The 17,722-nt window shown below is 41.8% G+C and overlaps 1 protein-coding gene across 4 annotated transcripts in view; it reads left to right on the top strand.

Annotated features, from left to right (window-relative positions):
- kif13ba (kinesin family member 13Ba) overlaps positions 1–17,722 on the top strand; it is a 124,264-nt gene that overhangs the window by 62,869 nt on the left and 43,673 nt on the right. For all 4 annotated transcript variants that reach the window (XM_060933742.1, XM_060933741.1, XM_060933743.1 and 1 more), the window contains 7 exons: positions 3,297–3,409; positions 7,707–7,818; positions 10,549–10,761; positions 12,323–12,433; positions 12,533–12,667; positions 17,318–17,448; positions 17,592–17,678. In XM_060933742.1, coding sequence (XP_060789725.1) covers positions 3,297–3,409; positions 7,707–7,818; positions 10,549–10,761; positions 12,323–12,433; positions 12,533–12,667; positions 17,318–17,448; positions 17,592–17,678 — 902 coding nt within the window. The remainder of the gene's footprint in view (positions 1–3,296; positions 3,410–7,706; positions 7,819–10,548; positions 10,762–12,322; positions 12,434–12,532; positions 12,668–17,317; positions 17,449–17,591; positions 17,679–17,722) is intronic.

Raw genomic sequence — 17,722 nt, 5'->3', positions numbered from 1 at the left:
GAGGGGAAACAGTGGACACTTGTTTCCCATTTTGCATGGCCTCGATCACTTTTGTTCATGCTCAGCTGCAGAACACGGACCAATTTGGGGAGCAGAATCATTCCGACACAATTCTGCAGGCATGGAAACGTATAAAAAGGAAATGTTGCATAGAACGTTTTGTCTCTTTTGGCAATTTACTAACAAAAATAGTTTTATTTCCAGTATTAGCACTTTATTTTCTTAAAAAAAAAACATGCCAATGTTCCTTGCTAATTGTCTGTTTTATACAGGCCTATTTCTCTGAAAAGAGCAGTATCCAAGACATAAAAATGTCTATAAAAACTGGACCAATTTTGATTTTTTTTTTTAAATTGATCATATTTCAAATGTAAGTTTCATGAGTAAGATTAATAATCAGGTTTACATTTCTTGGCCATACTTCAAATTTATGTCTGAGCTCCCTACTTTTTTTTTTTTTTTTTGGGGGGGGGTTATTTTATTTTTTTAAACTAAGGTTTGCATTTATACTGGCCTGGGCCCGCCCGTCCTAAGTGTAACGCAACACGAGGGCCTGTTGCGAGCTTAGTCTGGCAAGGCAAGCTATCTACAGCTCTTCCAAGCTCCCGAAAAATCGGGAGCCAATCAACTTTGAGCATCTCCAACGGCCCTGGGTAGAGGCGTGTTCAAGGCAGTGACGTAGTAGAACTGCGACCGGAAGCCATAGATTGTTTACAGAATCTATGCCGGAAGCGCTTCATTCACTAGAAACATTACGAGCATGGAGCAAGTTCTTATTGAAAATGGAGCAAAGAGCAGCACTGGAGGTATTTATCGAAAGGAAGGATGTTTTCGCCTTGCTCCCGACCGGCTTCGGTAAGAGTTTAATCTACCAGTTAGCCCCGTCGCGTCACATACGTCAGAGGAAAGAGTGATGTGATTTGTTTAAGCTTCGTCACAGCCTTTTCTGGCTTCGACCAGTAGCAAACTGAGGCATTTCAGGGAGGCGGGGTTGGTCAGCCGTATATGCTGACCAACCCCGAGTTGTTTTGTGTGTTGATGCTGTTGAAATCAACAGATGTACCAACATCTGCGGTTTAATTGTATTCTATACAATTTTTTACCTCTTGCTATAGCAAGCCAAGAGACGCATTCATGCTACACATTTCAGCTAAATTAACAATCGGACAAAATGAGAATATGATTCAGCTTGTGGAAAAGCCAGTTCACTGAAGGGGAAAGGACATGAGATGTGAAACATGCACATTTGTCCTGTGAGCCAATACAAGCCAAGGAGGTGGGACTGTGAGCTTGGTTTAAAAAAAAAAAAGTAGCATCTATCTATGAATTAAGCCAGTATCTCACTGGGCTGCGACAAATTGCGAACGTCATTCGCGAGAGTGTTTCAAAAGTGTCTTGAAACATTTGCGGGGCTTCTCAATTTCCTCGCATGAGTCGCAAAGTGTTGCTTCTTTGTCGCTGAAATTTTGAACATGTTCAAAAAATTAATGCGACAAAATTTCTCTCAAAATAGTCACAAGTGTGTCGCTGGTGTCACAACGCCGTCACAAACCCTTCTCAAGTCAGTTTCCATGAGACAGGAAGTGCGAGTGTATCTCACTGGGCTGTGACAGCCTGCGACTACTTGGAGACACAACAATTGTGATAAAATATGCGAATATCAATTCAGTGTGATTCCAAGTGAAAATTGTCGCTAATTCGCATATTTTATCGCAATTGTTGTCTCTCCAACAGGCCCTTTTTTTTTCTTTTTTAATAAACTGTTTCTTGCACATTTTGAGAAAAAAAATTGTCATCCAACATATTCTGTGATGTGGTTATTGTATTAAAATTGTTTCCCCCCACCCACCCACCTCTGCCTGCTAGGATGTTAGCAACATTGAAATAAAGTGCAGTATTTTATTTCTTAAAGGAACAGTCCACCGTACTTCCATAATGAAATATGCTTTTATCTGAATTGAGACGAGCTGCTCCGTACCTCTCTGAGCTTTGCGTGACCTCCCAGTCAGTCAGACGCAGTCAGACGCGCTGTCACTCCTGTTAGCAATGTAGCTAGGCTCAGCATGGCCAGTGGTATTTTTTGGGGCTGTAGTTAGATGCGACCAAACTCTTCCGCATTTTTCCTGTTTACATAGGTTTATATGACCAGTGATATGAAACAAGTTCAGTTACACAAATTGAAACGTAGCGATTTTCTATGCTATGGAAAGTCCGCACTATAATGACAGGCGTACTAACACCTTCTGCGCGCTTCGGCAGCGCATTGATACGGAGCTCAGATATCAATGCGCTGCCGAAGCGCGCAGAAGGTGTTAGTACGCCTGTCATTATAGTGCGCACTTTCCATAGCATAGAAAATCGCTACGTTTCAATTTGTGTAACTGAACTTGTTTCATGTCACTGGTCATATAAACCTATGTAAACAGGAAAAACGTGGAAGAGTTTGGTCGCATCTAACTACAGCCCCAAAAAATACCATTGGCCATGCTGAGCCTAGCTACATTGCTAACAGGAGTGACAGCGTGTCTGACTGACTGGGAGGTCGCGCAAAGCTCAGAGAGGTACGGAGCAGCTCGTCTCAATTCAGATAAGAGCATATTTCATTATGGAAGTACGGTGGACTGTTCCTTTAAACTGTACAAATGTGTTTTTTTTTGTTTTTTTTTTTAAGAGCTACTGTAGCTAGTGTGCATCTGCAGTGTCCTTTAGAGTGTTTGTCATTTTGCCCTGTGTGGGTCGTCGTCCCGCCCCTCTTTTTTGTCAATGTTCAAAATCAAAATGTGTTTTTGGGTTGTCAGTCTGCCATCCAAGATTCTCGTTAGCAAGCTATCTCAGTAACAAGTGGTTGAATGTTTTGTAGAATTTTGCACTTATGATTATAACGAGTTGATGATTTTTAGATTTTGTAATCAATCCAAACAGGGTCAAGGTCCCAGCAAAGTCAAATCTTGAAAGATCTGAAATAATATTCATTCAAACAGTTTCCTTCCTGTTTGAAGGCTTGTTTTTTGTGGTAGAGGCTCTTGTAGGCTAATCCTCATTCACAGAATTAGCAAACTTGCAGTTTCCAAGATGGCAAAATCTGTTAAAGAAACGTTCCTAATTCAAGCAGTTATTCCATCTTGAACTTAACAGTCATGTAATGATGTGTGCCATGGAAGTCTGCTTCAGTTGGTGGAAAAATAAAGTGTTGGCCCTGGTCATGTTTTTGAATGTGCTGTGGAAAAACACCCAAAGTGATTCCGATTTTAACCCCCCCCCCCCCCCCCCCTCCCCCCCTCTCTCTCTCTCACCAGACCAGCGGGGAGAAAGTGAGTAAGCTGAGTTTGGTGGATTTGGCTGGAAGTGAGAGAGCAGCTAAGACCGGTGCGGCTGGTGAGAGGCTGAAGGAAGGCAGCAACATTAATAAGTACATAAACTTGACTTCTTTCCATAACCCTCTTCATTCCTTTTATGGCTACATTCACATTGCAGCATTCAAATAGCACAAATCTGTTCTTTCCTAAATGTCAAACAAATCTAATTTTCTCCGGACACAGTTGGGGGGGAAAAAAAACCCCAAACAAGTAATTAAAACCCTGTAATTCAGTTTTGTGTGTGTGTGTGCTGCTTTTAACAATAGCCATTGCCACAAAGCAGCTTAAAGTGCATATCACGAGTAAATTCAGGAGCAAGATAAATGTAATTCTCCTATTTTATATTAAACTTTGGTCAAATATCTGTCACGTTTTGCATTTTGTGCAATTTTTTTTTTTTTTACCTTGCACAATACCAGAAAAATTCAGTTGAAATCAAGCCATTTGAGGCGAATTGGTCCGCCTCTGAAAAAACTCGGCGTTTGGATTTCCCGGCAAACATTGATTTTTGTGACGTCGCGTGCGGGACGCCTCCCTCTGAATCCTACGCCAGCGCTGGTTTGTTTGAGAAAACAATCTGGTGGTTTTCTGCAAATTTCTTCAACGTTATCGCGTAATTATTAAAATGGTTAACTGATGTATCGTAGGAGGGTGTAGCAACACCAATCTTGATGGGATTAGTACTCATCGTTTTCCAAAAGACTGGACAATGAAAGAGAACTAGGAGCGCTTCATGCGAGGCACCCGGAAAAATTGGTTACATGCTCCAGACTACAGCATTATTTGCGGTGCTCACTTCACAAGGCCCGACGACTTTGAGAACTATTTGCAGTGGGAAATGGGCTTCGCGAGGCAACTTGATCTGAAAAAAGACACAGTTCCATCTGTCAGAATGCCCAAAGCAACACCGTCTCCATCTGTGTCAGCGTCACCAAAGGAGCCAGCCGTGTTCGTCTCCCCTGACAGAAGGCGAAGTGCCGCATCCACTGAGGCCCTCGAAGCCGAGGACCAAGCAGAGCCGAGAAAAAGACCAAGAAAATCGGCAATTCACAAGTTGACTATTGCCAGGGTAAGAAATAATTTTGACATCTCATTATATTCTTCATCCAAAGGTGAAGTAACATTGCGCGCAGGTGGCAATTCCATATTTCAGTGCAAAATCGCTCGCTGCTAAACTTGGTCTACACAGGCTGTGCACTGAAACCTCGCGCAGCCTGCTGGCGCTTCCGCACGTGACGTCACGAATCTGGCTCCAGACTCCCTTGGGATTTTTCCAGACGCGTTTTGTTATTTTATTTTTTTCTGCTGTAGACAGATGGCCTTGTGCAAAACTACCCTTCTGGATGAGTGTGTAAAGGGACATACTTTCATATTAAAAAAAAATTGGTCCAGGATATGCACTTTAAGAATCTGGATTTTGATCTAGATTTATAGTGAGTGTTACAGTATACAGGTGCAGAATAGTAAAGACCAACAGTATCGAGTGTGTTGGAAAGAATGAATATATTGTGAATTAAGAGTCCTGGGATAAGCACAGGACAAAATTTACAGTGCCTCTTGGGTAAAAAATCTCCAGCATCCAGGTGAGCTTGTTCTCTATTTAGATTGAGACTTGAGTAGAAGCTGACCTTTAAGCCAGTATCTCACTGGGCTGCGACAGCTTGCGACAAATTGCGAATGTCATTCGCGAGAGAGTTTCAAAATGTCTTGAAACACTGGCGGGGCTCCTCAATTTCCTCGCATGAGTTGCAGTGTGTCGCTCCTTCGTCGCTGAAATTTTGAACATGTTCAAAAAAAATTCGCGCGACAAAATTTCTCTCAAAATAGCCGCAAATGCGTCGGTGGTGTCGCAAAGCCGTCGCGAACCCTTCTCAAGTCAGTTTCCGTGAGTCTTCCTCTACATCTCTGCCTGCCGAGGGAAAGCCGGGCTACAACAGCCTGCGACTAGTTGGAGACACAACAATTGCGGTAAAATATGCGAATATCAATTCAGTGTGATTCCAAGTGAAAATTGTTGCACATTTTATCGCAGTTGTCGTGTCTCCAACTAGTCTCGGGCTGTCGCAACCCAGTGAGATACTACCCTTGGAGTATTCTTGTGGGACTGTAAACATTCCATTTGATCAAAACTCATTTTACCAAAATGTCTGATGAAATGATTAATATTTCAGCACCGATTTAAAGATCGAATCAGTGTCCAAGTCCCGAATACTAATCGGAAGGCTGTTTGATAGCTGTGGGTCTTTGTAGGAAAAGGTTCTGCTCTGTTCTGTAGTCTTTATTCTAGGTACACTACCGTTCTAAAGTTCGAGGTCACCCAGACAATTTTGTGTTTTCCATGAAAAGTCACACTTTTATTTACCACCATAAGTTGTGAAATGAATAGAAAATATAGTCGAGACATTTTTCTGGCCATTTTGAGCATTTAATCGACCCCACAAATGTGATGCTCCAGAAACTCAATCTGCTCAAAGGAAGGTCTAGCCTGGCAAGCCAGACTAAATGTGAATATTTAGTCTGGCCTCGCTCGTAGACATTTCTGAAGGGTGTGGGAGGAACAACCTGCTGTCTTTCAAACTGTCTGTGTGTGTATAGGCCAACGCTCTGACCAATCAGCGCAACAGTGACTGTGACGTAGTCAGAGCGACAGAAAGCAGTGGGGGAGGCCTTGAAATAAATAATTTTTCAAAATGCTTATTAATTAATAAACAGGTTCTAGATATTAAGAAGTTTGGAGATAATGACCACAAGTTTGGAGTCTGTACCACATACTTAACATACACTCTTTATTTTTTCAAGTGTTTTTCAAGGGTTTGTTTAAACTGTTTGAGAGTTTTTATTTTTATTTAGTGGTGTTTGATGAAATAATTTCCCTTAAATTTAAAATAATGGGAAAATAAGAAACAATCAAAAAGTAATGTTTCAAAGCTGTTTATTAATTCTTCGTACTGCACAAACTAGCCCCGTCCTTTTGGCTACCAGCGGAGCAGCTGGTAGATCAGACTTTTGCCATAGCCAGTCAGCAAAACAGCGAAAACGTCCTTCTTGAAAAGGAATGAGCGGAGAGCCTCTTCCTGCTCATGTTTCAACGAAAACTCCAAGTCTAATTCTTCTAAAACTGATTCCAAAGCGGAGTCAAACGAGCGCTGTTCACTAGCCGTAGCCATCTTTCCTGTTGTGCTTTCTCCAGCGTCGCGCAGCCTTGTCGTCACTCCTGCAAAAGCCCGCCCAAAGAATCCAAACAAAAACCTTGCGTTGTGATTGGCGGGCACGATTTGATGCCGGGGTGTTTTGTTGATATGGTGCAAGGCTAGACCCACTGGTAGGCAAAAAATCTTTTTGGCCGCTAGGCGGGTGGGTCTAGTTTACTAGGCTAAGGAAGGTCAGTTTTATAGCTTCTCTAAAGAGCTCAACTGTTTTCAGCTGTGCTAACATGATTGTACAAGGGTTTTCTAATCATCCATTAGCCTTCTGAGGCAATGAGCAAACACATTGTACCATTAGAACACTGGAGTGAGAGTTGCTGGAAATGGGCCTCTGGAGATATTGCACCAAAACCCAGACATTTGCAGCTAGAATAGTCATTTAGCACATTAGCAATGTATAGAGTGTATTTCTGATTAGTTTAAAGTGATCTTCATTGAAAAGAACAGTGCTTTTCTTTCAAAAATAAGGACATTTCAGAGTGACCCCAAACTTTTGAACAGTAGTGTATATCTATGGAACAGAGTGGATATTGCAAAATCTTGTAGACCAAATTTCCACTAAATTCAGAAACCACAACCATAAAGAGTCTTTGGATACCGGATATGAGGCCAGTTTATGGGTTTTATTTACACTTGTCATGTTCCCTATATCTTGCCTTAGTAAGAGCTGAAATGGCTCTGTGTCCGGCCTTGTTTTTTGGCTTCCTTTCATTCACCCTAAGCCTAAACAGCTCTAGAGTGGATAAACTTTGTGATGGAAGCTTGTGCTGCTCGATCGCTTAAAGCGGTGATGGATTCTCTTGCTGATATGACATTTTTGAACCATTTAAGTGAATGTAGCCAAAGATGCTTTGAGTTATTTTGTCCATTTTTGTTCTGTTTTCTTTTCAAATGATTCATAGTTCTAATTTCTAAGTTTCTTGGTAAGTGGTTATTTGATTTATTTATCTAGTGATGTGGCTGTTGTCTCTGGCACACCAAATATGAGAAAACGGAAAGCTCAAAAGATGTTTGATTTTTAAGTGGTGAATAAATTCTGGGAAGAGCTCAGCTTTGCTGTGTGTGTGTGTCAGGGAATGTGTGTGGGCACAGAGGGATACTGTACTCTCTCTCTCTTGCTCTCTTTTTATGGTGCACTGGGCAGGTCTTTAACCACACTGGGGCTGGTGATCTCAGCGCTGGCTGACCAGGGTGCAGGAAAGAACAAGAACAAGTTTGTGCCTTACAGAGATTCTGTGCTCACATGGCTTCTTAAGGTAACTGACTCATCAAGAAACATTTCCACCGTGTTTCCCAGTTTCCTTCTCTTTCTTTTTTTTTTTCCCTCTCCCCTTTTCCCAGTACACACTGAAGGGATTCCCTGAAACTGTATTCATCAAATGAAAAAAAAAAAAAAAGGATGTCCTTGGAAGATGTAAAGATTTGCAAATTATAGTGTGTAGTCTCCTAAATAGTGTCCGAACAGCGTGCTAAAATCTACAGCTGTATTTTTATCTACTCTGTACGAGTAGTTTCTTGCAGCATGTGCTTTCCAAATGCAAGACATTAATTATAATGCACTCGTACCTCAGGATTGTTAAATTCTGGATTCTGAATGGTCAGAAGGTGTTGCACTAGTAGTAGTTCAGGTGCACATCTCCGATTTATTTTAAAATGTTATCGTTCATAGTTTTCATGTTGGATGCTTCATATAAACAGATTCAAGTGTGCGCATAATCATTAATATGGTGAAGTTTTCTGTATGGAGGTACGGTATTTATTTAACATTTATGGAAAGGGGCTCCGGTGTCAGCACTTAGTAGAAATCACTGCTTTTCTAACATCTTCAGGACAGAGGAGTGTATTTTAATTAAATTTTATTTATATAGTCCTTTTAACATTGTCACGGAAATCTGGCTATACTAGTGCATCTTCTAAAAATAAAAAATTAGAATAACATGAAGTTAATTTGTTTCATAATTTAATTAAAAAAGGTAAACTTTCATATATTCTGTATTCATTACACAAAGTGAAATATTTCAAGCCTTTTTTTTTTCTTTTTAAATTTAGATTATGGCTTATAGTTCATGAAAATCAGAAATCCAGTTTCTCAGAATATTTCCTCAGATCAATCAGCAAAAAATTTACACTACAGAAATGTCCAACGTCTGAAAAGTATGTTCATTTATATACTCAATACTTGGCTGGAGCTCCTTTACCCCAAATTACTGCGTCACTGCGGCGTGGCATGGAGGCGATCAGCCTGTGGCACTGCTGAGGTGTTACTGAAGCCCAGGTTGCTTTGATAGCGGCCTTCAGCGCATCTGTATTTTTGGGTCGGGTGTTTCTCATCTTCCTCTTAACAATACCCCAAAGATTCTCTCTGGGGGTTCAGGTCAGACTAGTTGGCTGGCCACTCAAGAACAGTAATATCATGGTCCGCAAACCATTTGGTAATAGTTTTGGCACTGTGGGCAGGTGCTAAGTCCTGCTGGAAATGGAAATCGGCATCTCCATAAAGCTTGTCAGCAGATGGAAACCTGAAGTGCTCTAAAATCTCCTGGTTGACTGTGGCATTGACTTTGGACTTGATAAATCACAGTGGATCAACACCAGCAGATGACGTGGTACCCCGAATCATCACAGACTGCGGAAACTTCACTGGACTTCAGACACCTTGGATTCTGTGCCTCTCCACTGTTCCTCCAGACTCTAGGACCTTGATTTCCAAATGAAATGCAAAATTTACTTTCATCTGAAAAGAGGACTTTGGACCACTGAGCAACAGTCCAGTTCTTTCTCTCCTTAGCCCAGATAAGACACTTCTGACATTGTCTCTGGTTCAGGAGGGGCTTGATATGAGGAGTGTGACGGTTGTAGCCCCTTTCCTGAAGATGTCAGTGTGTGTTGGCTCTTGATGCATGGACACCAGCCTCAGTCCACTCCTTGTGAAGCTCTCCCAAGTTCTTGGATCGACTTTTCTTGACAATCCTCTCAAGGCTGCGGTCATCCCTGTTGCTTGTGCACCTTTTCCAGCCACCCTTTTCAGCAATGACCACCTGTGGATTACTCTCCTTGTGGAGGGTGTTGTTGATCGTCTTCTGGGCAACTGTTAAATCAGCAGTCTTCCCCATGATTGTGATTGTGTGTACTGCACTAGACCAAGAGATGCACTGTATTATCCTGTTTTGCTCAAACTCGAAATGAAATATTCTCATAGTTTGAGGGTTTTTGTTTTTTTTTGCACTGTAGGCCATAATTATCAAAATTTAAAATTAGAAAAATGCTTAACATTTTATTTTACATCTAATGAGTCGAGACGATATTAAATTTTCACTTTCTTAAATAACGGATGGAAAATATTGAATATTTTCATGACGCTCTAATTTTTTGAGATGCACTAGTAGATCTGAATTTGTCCCTCATGAACAAGCCAGTAAAGGGAAAGAAAAACTCCCCAACAAGACATGAAGAAACTTTGAGGAACCAGATTTAAATGGGAGCAATTTTTCAAATTTTGTATTCAGGAAACAACCACCTATGTGCCTGCCAATTTCCATGTAAATATCTTGGAAAAATAAAAGTTATTATGAAAAAAAACATTTGATTTGTTAATGAGGACCATGTTATCCCATTACACAATATTACATCAACTTTCTAAAATTAAGCCGTTTCTTCAATCTTTGATTTGTAATATCTCAAGAACGGATAAACACGTTTTAATTCTACAAAAAGTATGTTTCTCAGTATTCAGTTGTGAATTCAGTGAGCCCAGTTTCAAGCAATTTGGATTGAATTTAAGTTTTCAACCAATATGTCTACATATAGTGCAATTATGAGTTATTACTCATCCACAGCTGTACATTATAGAGTCATGCAGTGCTACATGTAAAAGATAATGAAAAGATCTTCAGTATGAGCATTAGTGTCAATTTTGATTTCTTTTAAGTTCTGTAAATTTTCAGAAAAGTTCTGCGCCTCATTGAATCACTGTCCTCTAACCCCAGGACAGTTTAGGAGGAAACAGTCGGACCGCCATGGTGGCCACAGTGAGTCCGGCTGCTGATAACTATGACGAGACCTTGTCCACACTGCGCTATGCAGACCGCGCCAAGAGCATCGTCAACCACGCCGTCGTGAACGAGGATCCCAATGCCAGGATCATCCGAGAACTGAGAGGGGAGGTGGAGAAGCTCCGGGATCAGCTCACACAAGCAGAGGTACAGAAGTAATTGTTTTAAAAGCAGGGCTTTGAACCGGTTCAAGGAACGAAAACGAAAACCGGGAACTTTTTCTATTTCACATGGAACAGAAACGAAACCAGAAACTTTATTATTTTTTATGTTCCGGAACAGAAACGCTTATTAAAAATAATGGTAACCGGTTAATACCGGTTTTTATTTCGTTCCTCAAAGTTTCCGTAGCCTACAAATAAAAAAGTCATTCTTCTCCTGCGCAAGTTTTTATGACCCGCTGGGATTCACTTCCTGTGTGACGTTCGCTGACTGAATGGAGAGAGCGGGAAGGTGGACTCCACGTGACAATAAGTGAGTAAGTGCATTACTGAGTGTCTGAGCAAAGAAGAGCCTGAACGTTGCAACCTCCCGATTGGCTGTTTGTAAAAATGTATCAATTGTTGCCCTTCCCACGGGAATCATCGCGGGCTCGAGAGACGAGACCTGACGAGTTAGTTCGTTGGTAGCAGAACAAAATGTCTGGACACAAATCGGGTTTTCAGAAAAGGAAAGAAAATAAACGGAGGGTCGAAAATACAAAAAAGGAGGCAGAAAATGCAAAACGAGTTTTAAGGTAGGACAAATGGTTACTTTTCTGAGGCAGCCCGCCGTGGCTGCAGGCTTTCAGTTGTGTCATTGAATGGTTACTTTTCTGAGGCAGCCCGCCGTGGCTGCCTGCAGGCTTATTTATTATAGCCCATTTAGTTAAAATAGTTGATATAAAATGTTTATAGTTATGTGATGGTTGTCCTGATTTAGACTGGTGGGTTTTTTTTTTTTTTTGGGGGGGGGGGGGGGGGGGGGGGAGGGTTGCGTGATGTTGCACCCGGGTCCAGATTAGGGCAGAACCGGCCCTGGCTACATTTCAGGTGTAGTTTGTTTTATGTATGTATGTACTTGCATAGATGTGCACTTGGTCTTCCAATATGGCGCCTAACAAAATCTCGCGGCGCGGTGACGTCATGCGGTAGCCCTCTATAGGGCCTGACTAGCCTTTGGTAACACACTAAACGAATTATCTTTCATTTTTGGCACTTTTTCTGTTTGTGTAGATGGGAAGACATACTGAGAATCCAAATCGCCAACATTTGAAATAATAATTGTTTTGAATTATTTCTTGTCTTATTTAATGAAGGTTGTAATAGAATTAGCCTACATTTGGCTTAAGCTGGATGAGACAGAGACATAATTTTATAGCCATTTGTTAAACAGCTGACAGGGAACGTAATTAACCGTTCCGGGAACGAAATTTTTTTGTTCTAACCGTTTCGGGAACGTCTATTTAATGGTGGAACCCAAAACCGGAAACGTTAAAATTCCGTTTCTGTTCGGAACGAACCAATAGGAAAAAAATTCTGGTTCAAAGCCCTGTTTAAAAGAGCACTTTCAGGGCTGGAAAACGCAAATAGAATCCGAAAATAAATGGGTTCTTAAGGCTTCTTATTTCTTCTGGAATATTCTAGTGTTCCCTTTTTGTGCATGAATTGTAATCTCAAAAAAGCTAGGCTGTGATTTGTGCGTGTTTTTTTTTTTTTTTTTTCCGCAGTCCATGAAGGCTCCAGAGCTGAAGGAAAGGCTGCAGGAGTCTGAGAAGTTGATCCAGGAGATGACTGTCACCTGGGAGGAGAAACTGAGGAAGACTGAGGAAATTGCACAGGTAACCATCACACACCCTGTAAAGGTTACTGCTTCGGTATTCTATACAGACTATAAAATGGTGACTTGGGTGAAATGAAGTTACTCTTTCTCTGTTCAGGAGAGGCAGAAGCAGCTGGAGAGTCTGGGCATCTCTCTGCAGTCGTCAGGGATCCGTGTGGGAGAGGATAAATCCTTCCTGGTCAACCTTAACGCTGACCCTGCTCTCAACGAACTGCTGGTTTACTACTTAAAGGTATACACACCCTGGATTTCTGTGTGAAACCTTGGCAAATGATCACCTTTTGTATCGCAAACAGTCTTTGAACCTGCTTTGACATGTAGTAGAACCTTCTAACACGGACTCCTTCAGCCTTAAGGAAGACAAATACAGTCCAGTGTTTTTAGAGTTCATTTTGTGGCCTAGTTTTACAGCCTGCTATGCAGACTATGAATAATTGGTGACGTTCCAGTGTCTACATGTACTTTTACCAGAATTTCTTCCTTATTGGATGTTAAAATGGGCGAGGCTGATCTTGGATGAAGCTTGTGTAAGATCACAAGTGGCAGCAATCCCGAGTCTTACAGCTTGCACTATTGTGTTTTAGTTGTACTCGATTGGTGTCGCTAAAGATAAAGGAACTGTACAGGAAATTGCTTTGTTGTTTATTGCTAACTAGTTTTTCTAGCTTAGCAGCGGTTGCTATGATACTTTTTGTGTTGGTGCCACTCGGGAGCCAGCTTGAGATGCAGCTGTATCCTTCTCTCTCTCTCTCTCTCTCTCTCTCTGTTCAACTGATTTTTACAAAATTTCTGCCCATCACAGATAATGTAACTGTGAATATAAATGCACTATCGATACTCTGATTCAGTTCAACCACTGGAAATTCAGGGTAAACATACAACCCCGATTCCAAAAAAGTTGGGACAAAGTACAAATTGTAAATAAAAATGGAATGCAATAATTTACAAATCTCAAAAACTGATATTGTATTCACAATAGAACATAGACAACATATCAAATGTCGAAAGTGAGACATTTTGAAATTTCATGCCAAATATTGGCTCATTTGAAATTTCATGACAGCAACACATCTCAAAAAAGTTGGGACAGGGGCAATAAGAGGCTGGAAAAGTTAAAGGTACAAAAAAGGAACACCTGGAGGACCAAATTGCAACTCATTAGGTCAATTGGCAATAGGTCATTAACATGACTGGGTATAAAAAGAGCATCTTGGAGTGGCAGCGGCTCTCAGAAGTAAAGATGGGAAGAGGATCACCAATCCCCCTAATTCTGCGCTGAGCAATATCAGAAAGGAGTTTGACAGTGTAAAATTGCAAAGAGTTTGAACATATCATCATCTACAGTGCATAAGATCCTCAAAAGATTCAGAGAATCTGGAAGAATCTCTGTGCGTAAGGGTCAAGGCCGGAAAACCATACTGGGTGCCCGTGATCTTCGGGCCCTTAGACGGCACTGCATCACATACAGGCATGCTTCTGTATTGGAAATCACAAAATGGGCTCAGGAATATTTCCAGAGAACATTATCTGTGAACACAATTCACCGTGCCATCCGCCGTTGCCAGCTAAAACTCTATAGTTCAAAGAAGAAGCCGTATCTAAACATGATCCAGAAGCACAGACGTCTTCTCTGGGCCAAGGCTCATTTAAAATGGACTGTGGCAAAGTGGAAAACTGTTCTGTGGTCAGACAAATCAAAATTTGGAGTTCTTTATGGAAATCAGGGACGCCGTGTCATTCGGACTAAAGAGGAGAAGGACGACCCGAGTTGTTATCAGCGCTCAGTTCAGAAGCCTGCATCTCTGATGGTATGGGGTTGCATTAGTGCGTGTGGCATGGGCAGCTTACACATCTGCAAAGACACCATCAATGCTGAAAGGTATATCCAGGTTCTAGAGCAACATATGCTCCCATCCAGACGACGTCTCTTTCAGGGAAGACCTTGCATTTTCCAACATGACAATGCCAAACCACATACTGCATCAATTACAGCATCATGGCTGTGTAGAAGAAGGGTCCGGGTACTGAACTGGCCAGCCTGCAGTCCAGATCTTTCACCCATAGAAAACATTTGACGCGTCATAAAACGGAAGATATGACAAAAAAGACCTAAGACAGTTGAGCAACTAGAATCCTACATTAGACAAGAATGGGTTAACATTCCTATCCCTAAACTTGAGCAACTTGTCTCCTCAGTCCCCAGACGTTTACAGACTGTTGTAAAGAGAAAAGGGGATGTCTCACAGTGGTAAACATGGCCTTGTCCCAACTTTTTTGAGATGTGTTGTTGTCATGAAATTTAAAATCACCTAATTTTTCTCTTTAAATGATAAATTTTCTCAGTTTAAACATTTGATATGTCATCTATGTTCTATTCTGAATAAAATATGGAATTTTGAAACTTCCACATCATTGCATTCCGTTTTTATTTACAATTTGTACTTTGTTCCAACTTTTTTGGAATCGGGGTTGTATTAGGGGTGTTCACACGGCAACATTTACTCCAGTGTAGCACTGGGGCTGCCCCGGTAGAGCGTTCACACGGTACAAAGTTATACCAGTGTAGCCCCTGAAAGCTGCTTAAACCGGTGCAAATCTAACCCTGCTCGGGAGGTGGTTTAAGAAATTTACTCCGGAGTAAATGCTAGTTTGCGAGGCAGCACCGATATAAAATGGGCCGTCTGAACGCTACGGGGTAGACTCGCTACGCGTGAGGAGAGTTGATTACATACGGGCATTGCATAATTTGCATCCTGGTATTTTGCGCTTCCAAAATGGCGAATATCAACAACAACAGAACTGCGTGTCTTCCAGTGTTGCCAGATTGGGCGGTTTTAAGTGCATTTTGGCGGATTTGAACATATTTTGGGCTGGAAAACGTCAGCAGTATCTGGCAACACTGGTGTCTTCACGTTGTTTTCCCAGCACTTGGTGATGCCATGACAACCGGGAAAAGGAAGTACATTTTCACGCATGCGCATATTTCATTTCCGCATTACTACTATCGTATAGCACGGTCGCAAAAACTGCCGTGTGAACGCCAGTGGGGCTGCACCGGTGCTAACACACTTCTCTCTAGTAAGCAGGTTTGTGACGTGTGAACGCTCCACAAAATTTACACCGGTGTAAGATATATCGCAGCAAAATACATCGGTGCAGCATCGATGCAAATATGTGCCGTGTGAACACCCCTATTTTAACATTTACTGCTCTTGATACTTTTTATGTGTACTACATACATGTTAAAATAACTAGTAATAGACTAATGATTATAAATCAGATTATAAACCAAAGTTACTTTTTTTAATTTATATGACAGGAATCAACAATAACAAGATTGGGGGGGGGACCCATGTGGTATAAGCTTTCTGTAAAAATGCCTTTATAACACCACATTCTTCATAAATTGATAAAGGAAAATGCTAGTCAAGGCTGATGTGACTGACGTAAAGCTAAAGGAGTTCCATCATGAAGAACCGCCTACCTGACGGACTACAAATCCTGTCACAAAACTAATCTTCCCGAACCTCCCAGACATACCAAATATAAAACATGAACTCGATCTACTATCTTGACGAGAGAGAAGCTAATTTTGTGAAGTGGGAAGGTGATGATACACGGGGCAGCTTTTTGGGCAGTGTTGCTGGCAACGGCCAACCAGATGAGACACGGCAACTAATTAGGGCAACAGCCAATCAGATACAAGCAACTCAAAAAAAAAAAAAAAAGCTGTCCATCACTTTAAACTTGATGCAAGAGAGCTGACATTATCCCTATAGCATTAGCAAAAACTTTCAGCTAACTATTGCCCCTTTTCCACCAAAGCAGTTCCAGGGCTGGTTCAGGGCCAGTGTTTAGTTTGGAACCGGGTTTTCTGTTTCCACTGACAAAGAACTGGCTCTGGGGCCAGAAAAACCGGTTCCAGGCTAGCACCAACTCTCTGCTGGGCCAGAGGAAAGAACCGCTTACGTCAGCAGGGGGGCGGAGTTGTTAAGACCAACAACAATAACAAGGCCGCGAAAGATCGCCATTTTTAAGCGACGAGAAGCAGCAGATGTACAAACGCGAAGTCATCCATTATTATTATTGTTGTTGTTGCTGCTTCTTCCGTGTTGTTTTTGCTTCGATATTCGCGCCAAGGTCTATGACGTAACTGACGTATACAGCGACGTAATGACATGGCTTCCCTTAGCACCACGAGCTATGGAAAAGCAAACTGGTTCTCAGCTGGCTCGCAAGTTGAACGAGTTGTGAACCAGCACCAGCACTGGCTCCGAACCAGCCCTGGAACTGATTTGATGGAAAAGGGGTATATGTTAGCAAAAACCACCGCTAGTTAGCTAAATCCCATTCAATCTCTATGGAGCGGTGGTTAGCTAACAGCAGTTTACACTTAGCTGCAAAGAAAATCGATGTCTTAATTACATGACAACTTACCGGCATAAAAAGATACAAGTTGTCTCTCTTTCTTCGTGCCGCTGTGGGAGACGCTGCCATCTTTGTTGGAAATTTCAGAAGCTCTCGGATGGTCATGTGATTTGCTGCTAGCATTCTGATTGGATGATCTTAAAAAGTTGCCCAGAATGTTCAAAATTGTTCAGACAGAGACTGTTGCCCGATCTCAGTGGGAAAGTGTCAAAGCGCAATTGCCAGGCAGCATTGGCCAAAAAGTTGCTCCGTGTATCATCATCTTAACAGATTTGTTTTAATTTATGAACTCGGTGTTTGGATGTGGGGTTGTTTTAAATCAGATTTCTGTCTTGAGTTTCCCATCATGAACACTGCATTCCTTGGAAACAGTCTTTAAGTCACCCAAAATAGTTCGTAGCTGATGCATGTTTGTGTGGTGAGTCAGTAGCTGATGTGGGATTGTTATTTGCAGGAACACACAATGGTGGGCTCGGCAGACTCGCAGGACATTCAGCTGTGTGGCATGGGCATCCAGGCCGAGCACTGCATCATTAACATCACTCCTGAGGGAGCGGTTTTCCTCAATCCATACAAGAATTCCAGGTATTGCAGAATTCAGCCTTCAGACAAAATTTGTCTTTTAACTCCAAATAAGTTGACAGTATGCCTAACCTGAATGATTTACGTCAACAAGCTCTGTAAGTTTGTATCTGGTGTTATGTTGACCTGCTGATGTGTTCTCACAGGACGTGTGTGAACGGCTCTCCAGTCACAAGCCAACAGCAGCTTCACCATGGCGACCGCATACTGTGGGGCAATAACCACTTCTTCAGGTCAGAGTCCTCACCATTCCGAAGGCCTTGTCTGGTCGCTATTT

The sequence above is a fragment of the Neoarius graeffei genome, chromosome 11 (assembly GCF_027579695.1).
Source record: "Neoarius graeffei isolate fNeoGra1 chromosome 11, fNeoGra1.pri, whole genome shotgun sequence".
Lineage (NCBI taxonomy): Eukaryota > Metazoa > Chordata > Actinopteri > Siluriformes > Ariidae > Neoarius > Neoarius graeffei.
This window is presented reverse-complemented; position numbering and strand designations above follow the sequence as displayed.